The 16,665-nt window shown below is 34.4% G+C and overlaps 1 protein-coding gene and 1 pseudogene across 1 annotated transcript; both read left to right on the top strand.

Annotated features, from left to right (window-relative positions):
- Window positions 1-10,953: 10,953 nt before the first annotated feature.
- Window positions 10,954-11,590, top strand: LOC111880344 (DELLA protein GAI1-like; annotated as a pseudogene).
- Window positions 11,591-13,273: 1,683 nt separating this feature from the next.
- Window positions 13,274-15,878, top strand: LOC111880349 (serine/threonine-protein kinase BSK6). The gene is made up of 9 exons (XM_023876772.3): window positions 13,274-13,584; window positions 13,673-13,899; window positions 13,978-14,113; window positions 14,206-14,339; window positions 14,450-14,555; window positions 14,648-14,733; window positions 14,803-15,162; window positions 15,259-15,372; window positions 15,478-15,878. Exons 1-9 carry the CDS (start codon window positions 13,500-13,502, stop codon window positions 15,718-15,720), a joined length of 1,491 nt encoding a protein of 496 aa, XP_023732540.1. The 5' UTR covers window positions 13,274-13,499; the 3' UTR covers window positions 15,721-15,878.
- Window positions 15,879-16,665: the final 787 nt, after the last annotated feature.

The raw sequence follows: 16,665 nt of genomic DNA, 5'->3' as shown, positions 1-16,665 counted from the left end.
CATCTTCTTGCGTTGTCACATAATGCTATTAGGGTTTCATCTGCAATTTATTCTTGAACAACTTCTACTTCCTTAAATTTCTTCAAATCAAAGTTGTTAGGTGTGGGCTATGAGGCAAGAAGAGGCGGTGAGGGTTGGAGACGGTGGAGATGGGTGAGGGGCGGAGATGAACGAGGGGATATGTGAGAGAACTAATGGAAACAAGGTAGAAGAGAAGCTCATGAGTAGTTGTAGTAGGTGGAGTAATGTAGAGGGGAAGCGGATTCGGGACATAGTCGTCGGTGCTGATGAGTCTCAATGGTCGGCGATTAGAGGTGAGCCTGCGGTTGCCAACGAGGTGAGGTGAGAGAGAGCAAGGTAAGGAGATGCTAATCAAGTCATCGATTTCAAAGTGCTCGTGTGGAAGGGGTGGTGCGTAGAATCTGCATATAAAGGCACTGAAGAAGGCCGATGGCTGAGGAAGACGATGAAAAAGATGCAACGTTGGTGGAGGGTCGACAATGGAAGAGGGTCGACGACCAGGAAAGAGCACAAAGTGGTGGTCGGAGTGTGAGGGGAGTAGTTAGCGGTCGATGTGGGGAGCCAGGGAGGGGAAAGAAGGATCGCTGATTAGGGTAAAGAGGGAAGCGAAAGCGGGTTTTTCTAATTTTGGGGTTTTTCTTTTTCCCGCTTGTAACTAAAGAGCGCGTTTCATTAAAAATTATAAAGCGACATGTTTAGATGACGCACACATTTAATAATAAGTGCCCTCTGTGTTTTTTTTTCTAACACTAGTTTTAGGGCACACAAAAATACGTGTCTTAAATTCTTAAAATTTCTAGAGAGCTGACATTATTTTTAGGTCACATGCTTTTGCATATTATAAATCACTGCGTGCATAAATTGCAAGTCGTTAAAGGTCTGTTTTCTAGTAGTGGAACTTGATCAGCTTGGTTCACTGATCACATCTATGGATTGGTATCTCACTCTTCAGCATCGGAGATGCTTAAGCCTCGGTACTTAGAAGACTTTGATTAGACTAAAAAGATTTCATCTCCCCGTCTCAGAGATCATAGACACTTCAGAGTTTCAGATACATTTCAGAATTTGGTTCTAATTATGTATCATTTTATTACCTCACTTGTTTGTTGGATGTTATGTATTTTAGTCTTTTATCACTGTATTTGCATCCCTTATCATTTGCGAGCATTTAGGGAGAAATTGTTGGGGGTAGAAATGCTCACAAATTATGAGTGATAGATAGGTTATTTTATTCCCTTTATTATGTGTAAGTTACCTTTCTCTATAAATAGAGAGGAAGTGGTCACTTTAGTGTGCACCTAAAATGTAGTCTATTTGTCTAGTTAGAGAGAATGGGAGAGTTATCTCTCCCAATCCATGTGTTCTTCATTGTAATATTTTATCTCTATTTCTAGTAAAATCATTGGATTACTCATTTCATCATGGTCTTCATATATTATTATCATTAAATCTCAACATCTAATTATTCTGCACAAGCCGATCGTCAAAATGGGTTCCTACAGTGGCAATCATCTCTTGTATCTGATCGGTAGTCAACCGCAGCCTATCCTAGCCACCCACTCCAGATCTAGAACCAAATCCTCTCGTGAACACCATACCAAAAATGAACCAAAATGTATCATAAATGACACAATTTATACTATCACAATAGACTTAACCCTCAGGGTTTGTGACTTCCTTACTATGTGTATGGGTCATATGCTTCCAGTAGTACGAGCCCGTACTACCTTCCATACCTTCCCATATTTGTCTCAATGGATCATCTCAAAGTGCCCAAAAACAAACCTACAACTAGGGTACGCATACATTCTATCCCCACTCTCTCGAGAGTGGCTAATCATTCTTCAATTACCCACATACTCACTCATGGAACTTCTGCCAATCCTACAGTCGCTCGTACATGCTAATCATACATAACGTTATATTCCATAGACAGTCGAATACTTGATTCTACCCTAAGCCCTCAACCAGACATAAAACAGGAAATAAGGCTAAATCAAACATTCTCAGGCTATAAAATCTTAGTTATGCACAACTATATTGCACTACTAAGCAACTACAGTAATGATGTCATTTTCATCTAACATACAAGAAATCCTCCTAGGCTATTAGGCATCATACATCAGACGATTCTATCATGCAGTTCATGAAGATCCATAGCCTACCACTAGCATGCAGTTCTATCATAATCATCAATAACAAATAACAGTGTGGGTAACTTAGGGTATACTTGCTTGCTCCAACTGATCATACACATCTCGTCCTTCGATGGTTACTTTTAAAAACAATTTTGAAAACCATTTGAAACCCCTTTTCAAATCCTTATTTTGAGTCTGGATTTACACGAATGTCCATCCAATTCTCTCAAACCAGACCTCTATACCAACTTATAACATCCCAAAAATCAAAGTAAAATTTTCATTTTAAAAACCCAACCAAAAGCCATAATCGTTTACAAAACATTGTTCCCAAAAGTAATAATCATAAATCAGAGTGTCCCAAAATCAAATATCATAAAATCAGAAGGATGTGCACGATCACACCTTAGCTTTCCCCTAGTCGTCTAAAGTACCTGAAACCATAACATTCAAACTATAAGCCAAAACTTAGTGAGTTCCCCTACAGTACCATACACAACCAAACAAATATACATAATGCATGCTGGGTCCACAACCTCCCGGTTGGATTACCTTGGCCCATTATCTCCCGGTTGGATTACCCTGGCCCACCACCTCCTGGTTGAATTGCCCTACATATAGCATACCGGTCCATAACCTCCCGGTTGGATTGCTCTGGCCCACAACCTCCTGGTTGGATTGCCCCAGGTTTGTTGGCTTGTAGCACAAAGTAGTACAACCTCAACCTAACCACACTATGTCGACATATGCAACAGAGACAAACATGCAAATATGTTAATCACTATCGCATAGCAAACATCTTATATACCTGGATACAAGGATACATAACTTAGTGGGTGGAATTAGTTCCTTTGAGCCACAAATACAGTGAGGAAAACTCCCCTCATAGTCTGACGAAATAGTTGCACCTCACGTTGCTCCAAATACCAACTCTATCGGCCACCTTTACAACAAACAATGACCAAATATTAGACTACGGCTCAAAATACCCAAAATTCCTCTAGGTCAAAATATTGGTCAAAGTCAAAGGTCAAAAAGTCAAGGATCTCTCTTGGGATGCGTACGGCCAACGTACTTCCCTATACACCTAGCGTAGAGGGTGCCTTCACAAATTCACGGGCTTAATCCTTGGTACGCACATCTTACCTCCAAGTACGCCTAACGTACCACAACTGAACCTAAAATCTTCCATTAAGCTCTCATTTCATTCAGTCAAGTCATCAAACTTCATATCCAACTATCAAGGGACGTCTTAATGGATAAAGTCTCTTATTTTATCCATTTGCATGCATTCAAGAGGGTAAAAACTCAAACCCTTGGTCCACAAGTCACCCAAAACTCCCAAACTCTTGCATGGCTCAATGAGAGTGTTTAAGCTCTAATTTTTATGAAGATAGAAGCTCAAAACTACAAGAAACTACATTTCAAGGACCTGGATTAGCTCATACTCCATTAGACCAAACTATGGGACAAAAAATGTGTAACGCCCGTAGATCCGGGCTAGTCAATTTAGAGATAATAGGGATCGAAAACGACTTTTCGACAAATAATTATTTAAAATAAATAATCTTAACCAAGTTGTAGAATATGTCTCAAGGGTTCCGTATATATAAAGAACGCCGAAATCCGAGTTATAACGAAGAAGTTATGGCCCGTCGAAGTTTTTCGGCAAAACCGGCACGACACCGGGAGACGTAAATAGTGAATTTAAGATAGAGGAGTTTTTAGCCTTAGTGATCTAAACAAAAGTTGTATTATACATTAAACCGAGAACATACAAAAAAAGAACGCCCAAATCTGACTTCGTATGAGGAAGTTATGATTTTTCTAAGATTTGGCATAGCAGTGCTCGGTCCGAAACTCGAATTTTAGTTCGAGCGGTTTTTGGCTTACGCAACCTTAATGAGAGTTGAAGATCTCATTAATAGGAACTCAATGGTAAATAGATAGACTAAAACGGAGTCCGTATGAAGGAGTTACGAATTCTTCGCGGTCATTTAGCAGTCTAATCCCCTCCTATTGTTAAATTTAAGATCGGTCGAGAATTAGCCGACGGAGTCTAAATAAAAGTTGTAGATCTTGTTTTTACCTATGCGTGGATATAAAGAATGTCAAAAATGGAGCTCGTATGCGAAAGTTGTGAATTTTTGAAAATCGGCTGATTTCCACCCTTATGCAACCTTAATGAGTTGAAGATCTCATTAATAGGAACTCAACGGTAAAAAGATAGACGAAAACGGAGTCTGTGTGAAGGAGTTACGAATTCTTCGCGGTCATTTAACAGTCTAATCCCCTCCTACTGTTAAATTTAAGATCGGTCGAGAATTAGCCGACAGAGTCTAAATGAAAGTTATAGATCTTGTTTTTACCTACACGTGGATAAAAAGAATGTCGAAAACGGAGCTCGTATGCAAAAGTAATGAATTTTTGAAAATCGGCTGATTTCCATCCTGTGTGCGATGCCACATGTCAGCACCAGGCTCTGGCTGGCTGTAGCCAACCTGGCTCACGACGTGAATATCAAAAATTCACGACATGAGTGACCCTCCAGCCTCCTATAAATAGAAACGCCCCTCTCCTTCATTCCTCACACCTTAACCCTTCATTCCTCTCTCTATACTCTCTCTCTAAGCCCTAAAACCCCCCGAAAGCCTAGGGAACCTCTCTAGCACAAGGCGGAAGCCCCGGAGCGCCCGATGGCTCCGAGAAGAAGAGCCTTTCGGCTCGGGTACGCTGCTCCAGCGGAACCCGATTTTGAGATAAAACCTGTTGTAAGTGAGCTACGCCTAACCTATCTTTAGTATAACTTATGTTTTAATATAATAATGTTATTAGGACCTTAAAATAATTATTTGGGCTATTATTATGAGTTATATTGAGTGTTATTTAACGCTTATATAATAATAATAGTAATAATAGTCAGACTATTAATTAGTCGCGGTTAACGTTAAACTAAACCCTAGTGGTAATGATACTAGGTTTTGTCGAGGGAAATTGTTTTAAGAGTAACGAAGCGCTGTCTGAATTCAGAGTCACCACCTTATCAGGTGAGTGCATAGTCTCTTTCATCTTACACATAGATATGAAGTATTTTAATATAAATTATGTGTTATGTGTGCATATTGTCTGAATACTTGCTGTCTATGCTGCTGAAAGATTTTTATACATGTTTTAAATGATTTAAACGGTATACGTATTTTATATTTACAAATATGTTGGGTATGACATGGGTAGATGAATGATGAGAGATAAAAGATGATGTGAGTAAACATTGGCAGCTATAGACTAAGTGCCTAATAAATAACATCGGCAGCTATGGACTTAGTGCCTATTGGAAAAACACTGGTAGCTATGGGCTTAGTACCCTTTAGGAATTGGTAGCTATGGACTTAGTACCTATTAGATAAACACTGGTAGCTATAGATTTAGTACCCGAAGAATAAACTATAGCAGCTATGGAATTAGTGCTTTACGAACAAGCATTGGCAGCTATGGATTTTGTGCCAGTCCTATAACCCTGGAAGCAAGGGACTTCGGAATAAACGAATGCAGGATAGATGACTCTTAGGGTAGATCCTTAAGAATAAAGAAGATAATGGGGATGAGTAATTGGGTTGATTGCTTGATTGTTTAAACATAATAGTTATATTATTGTGGGTTGAAAACCTTATGTACTCACCAGGTTTCCCAACCTGACCCACTCAGTTTATTTATATCATAAGTGTTGTTATGATGTCACATTACACTGAGAGATTAAGGAGATGTAAATCACTAGTGATAATGAATGTAAGTTCTGTTTATGCTTATGTTTCTGTATTGACAGTGACATCCCAAATGTTTTAAAATGAATAAACATACTTTTCTTCGGAAATGCTTTGATAACGTATTTATCATGTTTTACTGGGAACAAATTCCGCAACCTTTTTATTAAAAAAGATACTCTGATTTTTATAAAGCATAAACAAAATCGGTCTTTTCTGGCCGTGAAAATGGGGATGTCATAAAATGCATACAACTTCTAGACTAACAAGATCCAAGCAAACAATACATCAAGATCCAAGCTTTACACATCCAAATGAAGCTTGAGGGCAAGATACTACTGGATCCAAAGTGATTTGAGCTTCCAAGATGGTTTCCTCTCCTTCTCTTTCCTTCAAGAACACCAAAAAACACATACTAAGGCTCAAAGATGCTCACAAATGAATTAGGGTTTGTAATGGACGAAGTAGGCAATGAAGGCTGATGAAAGAAGGAGTCTCAATGAGATAATGATACTTAAATATGGTCCAAACCCTAAAAATTAGGGTTTGGCCATTAGCCACGTATGCCCAACATACAAAGAGTACGCCCATCATACTAGGCAGCCACACAATTTCCACTTAAAGAGACACAAGACCCATCTACTCTAATAAATGAAAATGACTTTGCCATATGTCATTCTCTCATAAGATTAGTCACATGTCATTTTGTCATAATTTGAGATATATTTATTTTCCACTTGTCATTACTTTAATTTTCATTTTCAATATATCATTAATTTACTTTCCATAAATTAAACCTACCATAATGACTATCAAATTTTAAATTTCAAATTCAATTCCAAATAAATTTATAGTTTAAACCTTTATGTTTAATATTTTATTATAATTAACCCGTTTAGTACACACTAAACACATAATTTTAATTAATTTATTTTTTGCATGTTTTTTTCTCATAATTTTCACTTATTTCAATTTCAAATTCAAATAAAATTTCTATTTAATCGTTCGTACTTAACATTTTGTTTTAAACAACTTGTATATTATACGGGTCTCACAACTAGTTTTGCAAATAAAATCAGTACCAAGGGTCAAAATTGTAAATTACCTGGATGAAGAATGTTACACCCCTTCCTCCTTTAACCTTCTACTCGAGCTATGAACTAGGAAACCCTCATCCAGAAAAGATCCAAAACCTTTTTTCATTAACGAAACTGAAAATGCATCCAACAATGTGAAGTACTCACAGATCATTCTCTAAAATAAACGTTAATGAAGTTTACGGTAAGTCAAAGGTTTTAAGTTTTTCTTCCTGTTTATCCTTAGGGATATGTTCAGATGATAAATGTCTTTAGGTCCTACATGTTTAAAGACATGATGAAAACAACCTATGGATGGTGAAAACGTACAAAGATGTGCATAATGCTTTGCTTGCAAACTAGAACTGTAAAGGGTTATACTTTATTTTTCTTGGCCAATGAGTTGGTGAATCAAATTGAGATAAATGCGCATATCTCAACTAGAGGTTTACGAGACCACTTGACAAATAAGTACTAAGTTGGGATCTAAAAAAATGAAAGTATTTTGTGAAAAAGAAGCAGCCAAAACACCATTCTTTGGGATCTAAAAAATGAAAGTATTTTGTGCAAAAATAAAAGCCAGAACACCATGAGGTGCAAACAAGTAAACTAGGTACCACAGTAAAGTTGGAAGTTGAGTGTGAGCCCAACTTTATTCTTGCGACATGGAAATCTAAACGAATTTACATATGTTTAGAGGCTTTAAGCAAGGATTCATGGCATGTAAAAGGGATTTTTTGGGGATAGATGGATGTTTTGTGAATGGACGTTATCCATTTCAAGTATTATAAATAGTTGGGTTTGATGGAAATAATATGATATATCTCATTGCATATGTTTTGGTAGAAGCTGAGAATAAAAATTCATGGACCTGAACAAATTTATGAGATGACTATTTGACTTGGACAGTTTCACATATTACTGACGGACAAAAGGTTAGTTTTTCGATTATTTTTTTTATTTTATTGTCATTGATTTTACTAAGATATTCTATATCTTAAAGGAAGTTATACCTGTAATTGTTCATGTGTTTCCAAACGTTGACCATCATCGTTTGTTAACTTAATTACAACATAATTGATAACTTAAAGTGAAGCTATGTTATTAATTATACATAACATCGACAATGCACATCAACATACAAAATTTACAATGGTGTCTTATTATATGGAGAAACAAAGATGCATATTGCACAACTAGGAAGCAAAAATGCACACAACAAAATATTTTGCTATCTTCTTATTTTAATCCATTAATAGTTCAAACTCATCAACACAAAACGTAGTAGAGCAAAACTCCTTTGTGAGTAAAAAAATAAAAAAAAAATATAAAAAAAAAAAAAAAAAAAGTGCCATAAAAGACATAAATGGGAAGTGAGAGGGTAAATATGTAAAAGATAACCATAAAAGAAGTCTTCATCCATAAAACCATCGCATTACTTTGCTGGGTAAGAGATTATTTATGTATAAACCGAAAATATCACTAGCTAACAAAATCATATGTAAAAGCTCTACTTCAGGTAAAAACAAAAGGTGCCATTATATTAAATGGAAAATTATGAGGGACCCTGTTGGTAAAATTCATGATTCTCTGGACATGGTGGGTTTGGTTGTCTAGAAAACAGGAGAAATGCATGCCAGGCCACTATGCCAGTACATTACCTCATTATTTGTAAAGATTACCCAATAGGCCCTTCACAAATATAGATAATGTCAAAATGACCCCCTTTATCTTACATGATATCTCCATTATTTAAAGCTCGTCTCAAAAATATCATTTTGTTTTTTCATTAAAGGTACTACTTGTTAAAAGCTTGTTCGAGAATTAAAGGCTTTGAGTTTTATTGTACATTGTGATATTTTTCAATAAATTATTAAGATTAGTCAATATACATATGATAATGTTTTACCTAATTAGATGTGATTTCTTGGATCTTCATGAAGGATGTCCAAAGATGATTTTGTCCTTTATTCGTAATATATGTAATCTTTAAAAACCCATATTTTTATAAAATTTGTAATTATATAAAAAAAACTTATTTATATTTCAAGAAATAACTAGAAGTTATGGATTAAAATTTATTTGTAAGAAACATTATTCGAATTATAGATATCATTTTAATTCTACCTATGCTTATTAATGAATATCAGATAACATATTAACAACTTTATTTATGTTATGTAGTCTAGGGTTGAGCATTTGGATCGGTGGACCGGACCGTTTTTTTGGACCCCCGGGCCGGTTCTCGGTTCTAGGAATTCATCAAAACCGGTCCGGTTTTTACCGGGTTTAAATTCGGTTGGACCCGATTTAAAAAAAAATATAATCTGTGAAAATCTTAAAACAACCATAACTCATTCGTTTTAAGTCGGATTGACATGCGGTTTTTTCCAACGTTTAATTTACAGTTTGTAAATGAATTTAGACTATAATTTTGTTGATTTCTGTATTATTCAGTGAGTTACAATCCTTCAAAGTTTAGCTATCAAAGCTAGAATATTTCAACTTTTTATTTTAGACTATAATTATTAATTTTATGTATCTTTGAAAGATAAATCATATGAAAGAGATCATGGTGAACTTGATTTATATGTTTGTTGCTTTTATTTGGAAAATTAATTTTGCAAATTATAATATTCTAACATCAAGGTAGATTAGTTATGCATGAAATGAAAATGTAATCATTTTTACAAATTGTATCGTATCAAACCCAATAAAATATTCGTTTTAACGAGTTCTATCAAACCCAAAAACTTATTTTAACGACTTTTACTCTATACAATTAAAGTTGTACCAGTCTAAACGGGTCAAAGAACCGGAAAACCCGGACCCGGACACGAACACAGACACGACTAATCCGGTCCGGTCCACGATCTACAATATTCTCCATAACCGGTCCGGTCGAAAAGTCGGTCCAGTCCGGTCCGGTTTGGTCCAAATGCTCACTCCTATTATGTACCTATCAAATAGGATATTTGGGCACATCGTTAGTTGTTAAGGAGAAACGGCGCACAAAAAAAATAATAAGAACAAGAACAAGTTTGTCAAATAGTCGCGTTGAACGCCAAAATAGTTATAAATATCACTAAAATTTATTTCATGTAGAAATGAGGGATATATAAGAAAAAGAACCACCAATGTATATGCATAAAATATTTATATTAATTTTATGTTAAAAAAATATGTTATTATTTTCATTTTAAATAAAACAAAATTGCAAATTCTTAGGAAAATTGACCGGCTAAAAAAAAGATATAACATAACTATCTTTTATATTTTCTCGATTGTTTATGATATCAGATTGACCCCTACATCTATTTCAATTACTTTCTCTCGAATGTGTTTTCTATATAGAATTATATGGTTGATTTTTCTCTTAGCTAATTGTTTTTATCCCAATTAACATTAAGGTCATATTAAAGACAAACATGTTTGCAACATCACATTTTTAGCCCGTAATTTCTATTAAAACTTGTATTTTAGTTTTATTTAAATGATAAATATTAATATAAGCATTTTTTAAACATAAAAATAAGACAAAACTTTAAAAATGGTCTATGTGGTTTCACAAAATCTGATGTTTGGTCCCTAATTTAAAAAAACCTCATGGATGGTCCCTGTGGTTTCAAAATTTTTAATGTTTAGTCCTTCCGTCTAACTCCGTCAGCTTTCTACCGTTAAGTGAGGGGCATTTTCGTCATTTCAATACCCAGGGACCATTTATGAGGTTTTCTATATTTAAAAAAATATAATTATTTAATTAAAGGGCCCCACCCACCTTCTCTCTCTCTCTCTCTCTCTCTCTCTCTCTCTCTCTCTCTCTCTCTCTCTCTCTCTCTCTCCATGTGCACAGATCTTGAGCCCACTTCTCTCTTCTTTATCCTCGCTTTCCCTATATAATCATTAGCACTACCATCGCCCAACAAATGCTTAAGTTCTTCCAAGAAGAAGAAAAAATATGGAACGAGATTACCCACAACAAGATTACACCTTCTATAATGGTGGCAGTTTCACTTCCGCCTCCACCGCTGCTACTTTTGCTTCTGTTTTTTCAGATGTGATCAGGAAATCGAAGCTGTGGGATGAGGTTAAAGAGCAAGATGCCAACGTTGATGAGCTGTTGGCGGTGCTTGGTTACAAAGTTAAGTCGTATGATATGGTTGATATTGCGAAAAAGATCGAGCATCTGGAGAGTGTTTTGGGGAACGACGATGGGTTGTCTCAGCTTGCTTTCTGATTCTATTCATTATAACCTTTCAGATCTTAAATCAATGATTTGTGAGTTGAACCCCACAAATTAACCACCTGTTATCGATGATTCATTTGTGAACAACACCGCCTCTGTAACTTTGTCGGCTGTAAATCATCTTCTGTGAACAACACCGACTGTAGATCCCCGGAAACACAATTGAAAGGAAATAAGATCACTATGTTTCTCTGTTTTGTGTTTTAACCCATGACTGATTCCTTACTGGGTATAAGCGATTGATTCAAAAAATCATAAATTCGTTTTTATGTGTATATTTTCATTTTCCTTGATTGTACATTTTTGTGTATCGAGTCCACCTACAATTTGGATTTCAATTAGAAGTAAAAGCAAAGATTCCATGGTAAACTTCTTAAGTTGCACACCAACTATTTGTGGAAATCCCCCAATGACTTCAATTCGTTTATGCCCCAATCTGGTTGTTTCTTGTTTCACAGCTTCACCATATTGATATTAGACATCACTTTTCAAAATTATCAAAACCTAGCTATTAAGAGAAACCAAAACACATGATAGAGAGAAGGGGATCAATGGTTTCTTGCGCGATGATGGTGGTGGTGAATACTTTAATAACGAAGATGATGATCAAATGATCAAGGTGGTGATATGTTTATGTTTATGTGTACCCGTTTTAGAGAGAGAGAGAAAGAGAAAGAGAGAGAGAGACCCTTTAATATTAAATAATTATATTTTTTTTCTTTTTTTAAATAGAGAAAACCTCATAAATGGTCCCTGGGTATTGAAATGACGGAAATGCCCCTCACTTAAAGGTATGAAGCTGACGGAGTTAGACGGAATGATTAAACATTAAAAGTATTGAAACCACAGAGACCATCCGTGAGGTTTTTGTAAATTAGGGACCAAACTTCAGATTTTGTGAAACCACATGGACCATTTTTTAAGTTTTGTCTAAAAATAATGTAAGGTTTTTTTTTGTATATACATATATAATTGATTCTCTCTCTCTCTCTCTCTCTCTCTCTCTCTCTCTCTATATATATATATATATATATATATATATATATATATATATATATATATATATATATATATATATATATATATATATATATATATATATATATATATCCTTAGAAATAAATAACAAATTATACAAATTAACCAATGAAATTATTTAGTTTCTTAATTGCATGTCTATACAATGTAAATAATAATTTATCATTTATTGAACCATGTTGAATAAAAATAAATTAGTTTATAAAATAGTGTAATGTAGTTTAATATTTGATAAAATTATGAAAATAATTTATGTTAGTTTATGAAGATTTTTTGTTAAACTAGTTTAAAATAGTTTTTGATAAATTTATTGAGTTTTTTAAAAAAATATTTTAAATATGTCCTTAATTATATTAATTTTTCTTATCCTCCTTAATAAATAAAAGTTTTTTATGCCACGTGTCAATCTCTTATGAGTTTTGACACTTGTCATTTTGTGATATTTTTGAATAATCCTCCTTAATAAAAAAAAAAAATTTTTTTGCCACGTGTCAATCTCTTATGAGTTTTGACACATGTCATTTTGTGATATTTTTGAATAAATGTTTTTCCATTTGTCATTTTCTCATTTTTGTTTATCTTTCTTAATTAATACATCATATTTACACATTAATTAATAATTGACTTAATTAAAAATAACCAACATATTACAACATTACAACTCATATAGTATTTAATATGTTTCCTTTTAAATTCAAATTTTAAATTTCAAATTTAAATAAATTTTTGTTTAAATCTTTATATTTTCTTTTGTTTTATCCAACCCGTATAACATACGAGTCTCACAACTAGTAATTATATATAATATATCTAAAGGCCATTTATTTATATGAATTTACATTACAATCTAATTTATAAAATACTTTTAATAAAAACTATTGATTGATTTTTCAACCAGCCTGTCTAGCAAAATGAAACAAATGTCATTGACACTGGAAAATGTGTATAACCTGAGTTGGAGAGAGAATGGAATCCCTGGATTTACAGAAATATCGCTGTTGTTTTTATCCCATCATCATTACTTTCTCCTCAATGCCTCTCACATTAATCATTCATTTTTATGAAAATGACAAAAACCCTTTTCATTCTGCAAACCCTTTATACTTTCAGAGAAAGAAACCTTTTCATGAGTTCTTACCAAAGGGAAAGAAAGGCAATACAACATTAAAGAATCGCCTCTGTGTAACTGAAGCACTTCTTAGTTGCGCGTCTTCTCCAAATGGGTGCTTGTTGTTCTTGTTTTTCCTTCTCTTTATGCGGATGTTGTCGTTTCAAATCCAAGCTTCCTCGTTCCTCCGATCCGGGTACGTCAAAATCTAGTCTATAACATTATAACATCTCTGATCATACTCGTTTCTTTATGTACATAATGTGTTCGACAATATGCTTCAGAGAACCGAGGTGGTGAAGACGACAAGCTAACGTGGCCGTGTTTCAGGGAGTACAAACTAGACGAGCTTAGAGCTGCAACCGGTGGGTTTTCCATCGAAAATGTCGTGTCGGAGCACGGCGAGAAGGCGCCCAACGTCGTCTATAAAGGAAAGCTACCCGACGGTGACTCTCTGATCGCCGTTAAACGATTCAACAAATCAGCTTGGCCTGATACTCGTCAATTCCTCGTACGTTATCTCTATCATCCTTCCCTATTTAATTCTGATTCTGAATAATCATGCGATGTTTATGTTTCTACTTTCTAGGATGAAGCAAAAACAGTAGGCCAACTTCGAAGCCATAGATTGGCAAATTTGTTGGGATGTTGCTACGAAGGAGACGAAAGATTGCTGATAGCAGAGTTCATGCCTAACGAGACTTTATCCAAGCATTTGTTTCATTGTGAGTCTATTTTGTCGGGTTATTTTTGGGATTTTTTTTCCTCCAAAAAAGTTGTTATTAATAAATTTGAGTATGTATGATTATGAATTTAGGGGAAAGCCAGCCACTGAAATGGGCTATGCGATTACGTGTGGCTTTGTATTTGGCACAAGCATTAGAGTATTGCAGCATCAAAGGCCGATCCTTGTATCATGATCTTAATGCTTATAGAGTATTGTTTGATAAGGTACCAACCTATCTAATATTATCTAATATGGTATCAGAGTCCAAGCTTCTTATGGGCTTTTTTAGAAAGAAAATCTAGGACTCCACATATCTGACAGTCTAATATTGCAGGATTGCAATCCGAGGCTCTCGTGCTTCGGGCTAATGAAAAATAGCCGAGATGGAAAGAGCTACAGTACTAATTTAGCTTTCACACCTCCGGAATATATGAAAACAGGTATAAAAATAGAGATGACTCGTACAAAAAAAAATATATAATATGGTTGAATTGAACTTGTATATTTATTTTTTATTTTTTCGATATGGCAGGTAGAATAAACGCAGAGAGTGTAATTTACAGTTTTGGCACCATACTTCTTGATCTTCTTAGTGGAAAGCACATCCCTCCAAGCCATGTAAGTTTAATATGATTTTTTTTTGTTTATAAATTATGATTTAAATTGGTGTTATTTTTGTGATTGTAGGCGCTTGATTTGATACGTGAGAAGAACTTTCAAATGTTAATGGATTCATGTTTAGAGGGTCATTTTTCCATTGAAGATGGAACCGAGTTAGTAAGGATAGCTTCACGTTGTTTGCAATATGAGCCTCGTGATAGGCCCAATCCAAAATCAGTTGTCATGTCTCTCAATGCTCTTCAGAAACAAACAGAGGTGTCATCTGTTGTGTTGATGGAAATTACAAATCCGCCCCCGGTGGAAAACGCAAAAGAAGTTGACTCTTTATCACCATTTGGGGAAGCTTGCTCCAGAATGGATCTAACTGCTATACATGAGATGTTGGAAAAAAGTGGATACAAGGATGATGAGGGGGCTACAAATGAGGTCTTTCTCTCTCCTCATTATTTGTTCTTGTTTTAGCTTTTAGGGTTTTTGTTATTTATTATTTATTTTTATTTTTTTTGTGTTTATTTTTTGTAGCTTTCGTTTCAAATGTGGACAAGCGAATTACAAGAGGCTTTGAATGGTAGGAAACGTGCTGACACAGCTTTCAAAACCAAGGACTTCAATACCGCGATCGAGTCATACACAACTGTAAGTAATTTTTTTTTTTTGAATTTGCGTCTCACATGATGTTCTTGGAAATGTCTAAAATACCCTTCGTTTGAGATCTAAAACTCGGTTCTTTCTTTTGTTTAGTTTATTGAGAATGGAAGCATGGTTTCACCAACTGTGTATGCGAGGCGATGTTTGTGCTACTTGATGAACAATAAAGCACAAGAAGCTTTAGGAGATGCGATGCAAGCACAGGTGGCATCACCTGATTGGTCGACCGCACTTTATCTACAAGCGGCTGCTCTTTTTAGCTTAGGAATGGAGAATGATGCTTGTGAAATGCTTAAAGATGGCTCGATTTTGGAGGCCAAAACTAAAGGCAAATGAAACATTTTGGTTTTGTAAATATTTTCTTAATTTAATATCTTTTGGAACGGGTTTGTGCACAAATGCTATTTTATATGTAATGAGAGAATGTGTGTTTATCAGTTGTTTTATTAAACTATATGTTAAGTTTGATAATTTTACATTGCTTAAAAGATTAATTTGGCTTTTATTCAAAGATTAATGGTTAGCTTGTGATGAGAAGTGAAGCATGATGTGTCACTCATATGGTCAATTACTCAGTTCTTTTGATATTATGTAATTTTAACCTTTTAGAAAAACATTAAATGGCTATTACTTTTGTTTGTATATTATAGCATCATACCTTCATTTCTTTGTATTACAAGATTGTAGTTTAGACTTCTTTTCTTTACTAAGGCATTATACTTTCAAAAAATATCTTATTATGACATTGTACTTTGAAAAATCTATGAAAATTGTTTTGTATTTGGATGATAATTCTATAATTTGGTAGATTTGTTAAAAGTTGAATGTTTTAATAGAAAGAAATAAAAATAGGATGCTAAGAAAAAACAAATCAATAGAACTATATTACCATTTTCTGCATCTTAACCCTTAAGAAAATTAAGTCCAGTTTTTGATGTACAGACAAACTAAAACTGACAAAGTTTCTTATAGTTTCAGAAGTTAGACCTGCTGATATTTGAAACACAACGACCAATGTAGTTTCTATCATATCCAACTCATCCCAAATGTATATGAATGCAATCAAGATATATATATTTTTTTAATAATAACAGGAATCTTAGGATTAAATGCAAGAAGTAGCAATGTACTTTCACTTATTTGTTTATCATAGCATCCTACTTTCATTTATTTCTATTAAGACATTATATTTTTTTGAAAATTATATCCAACTATAGCAATTTCATCCAAATACAAAGCAGTTTCTATTGTTAAAATTGAGTATGTCAAAATGGACTGTCC

This window comes from Lactuca sativa, chromosome 8, assembly GCF_002870075.4.
Source record: "Lactuca sativa cultivar Salinas chromosome 8, Lsat_Salinas_v11, whole genome shotgun sequence".
NCBI classification, from domain to species: domain Eukaryota; kingdom Viridiplantae; phylum Streptophyta; class Magnoliopsida; order Asterales; family Asteraceae; genus Lactuca; species Lactuca sativa.
This window is presented reverse-complemented; position numbering and strand designations above follow the sequence as displayed.

Coding starts and splice junctions, on each gene's coding strand:
- LOC111880349 (XM_023876772.3), top strand. CDS start 13,500: ATGGGTGCTTGTTGTTCTTGTTTTTCCTTCTCTTTATGCGGATGTTGT. Junction 13,585..13,672: donor TCCTCGTTCCTCCGATCCGG/GTACGTCAAAAT, acceptor AATATGCTTCAG/AGAACCGAGGTGGTGAAGAC. Junction 14,556..14,647: donor TCCGGAATATATGAAAACAG/GTATAAAAATAG, acceptor TCGATATGGCAG/GTAGAATAAACGCAGAGAGT.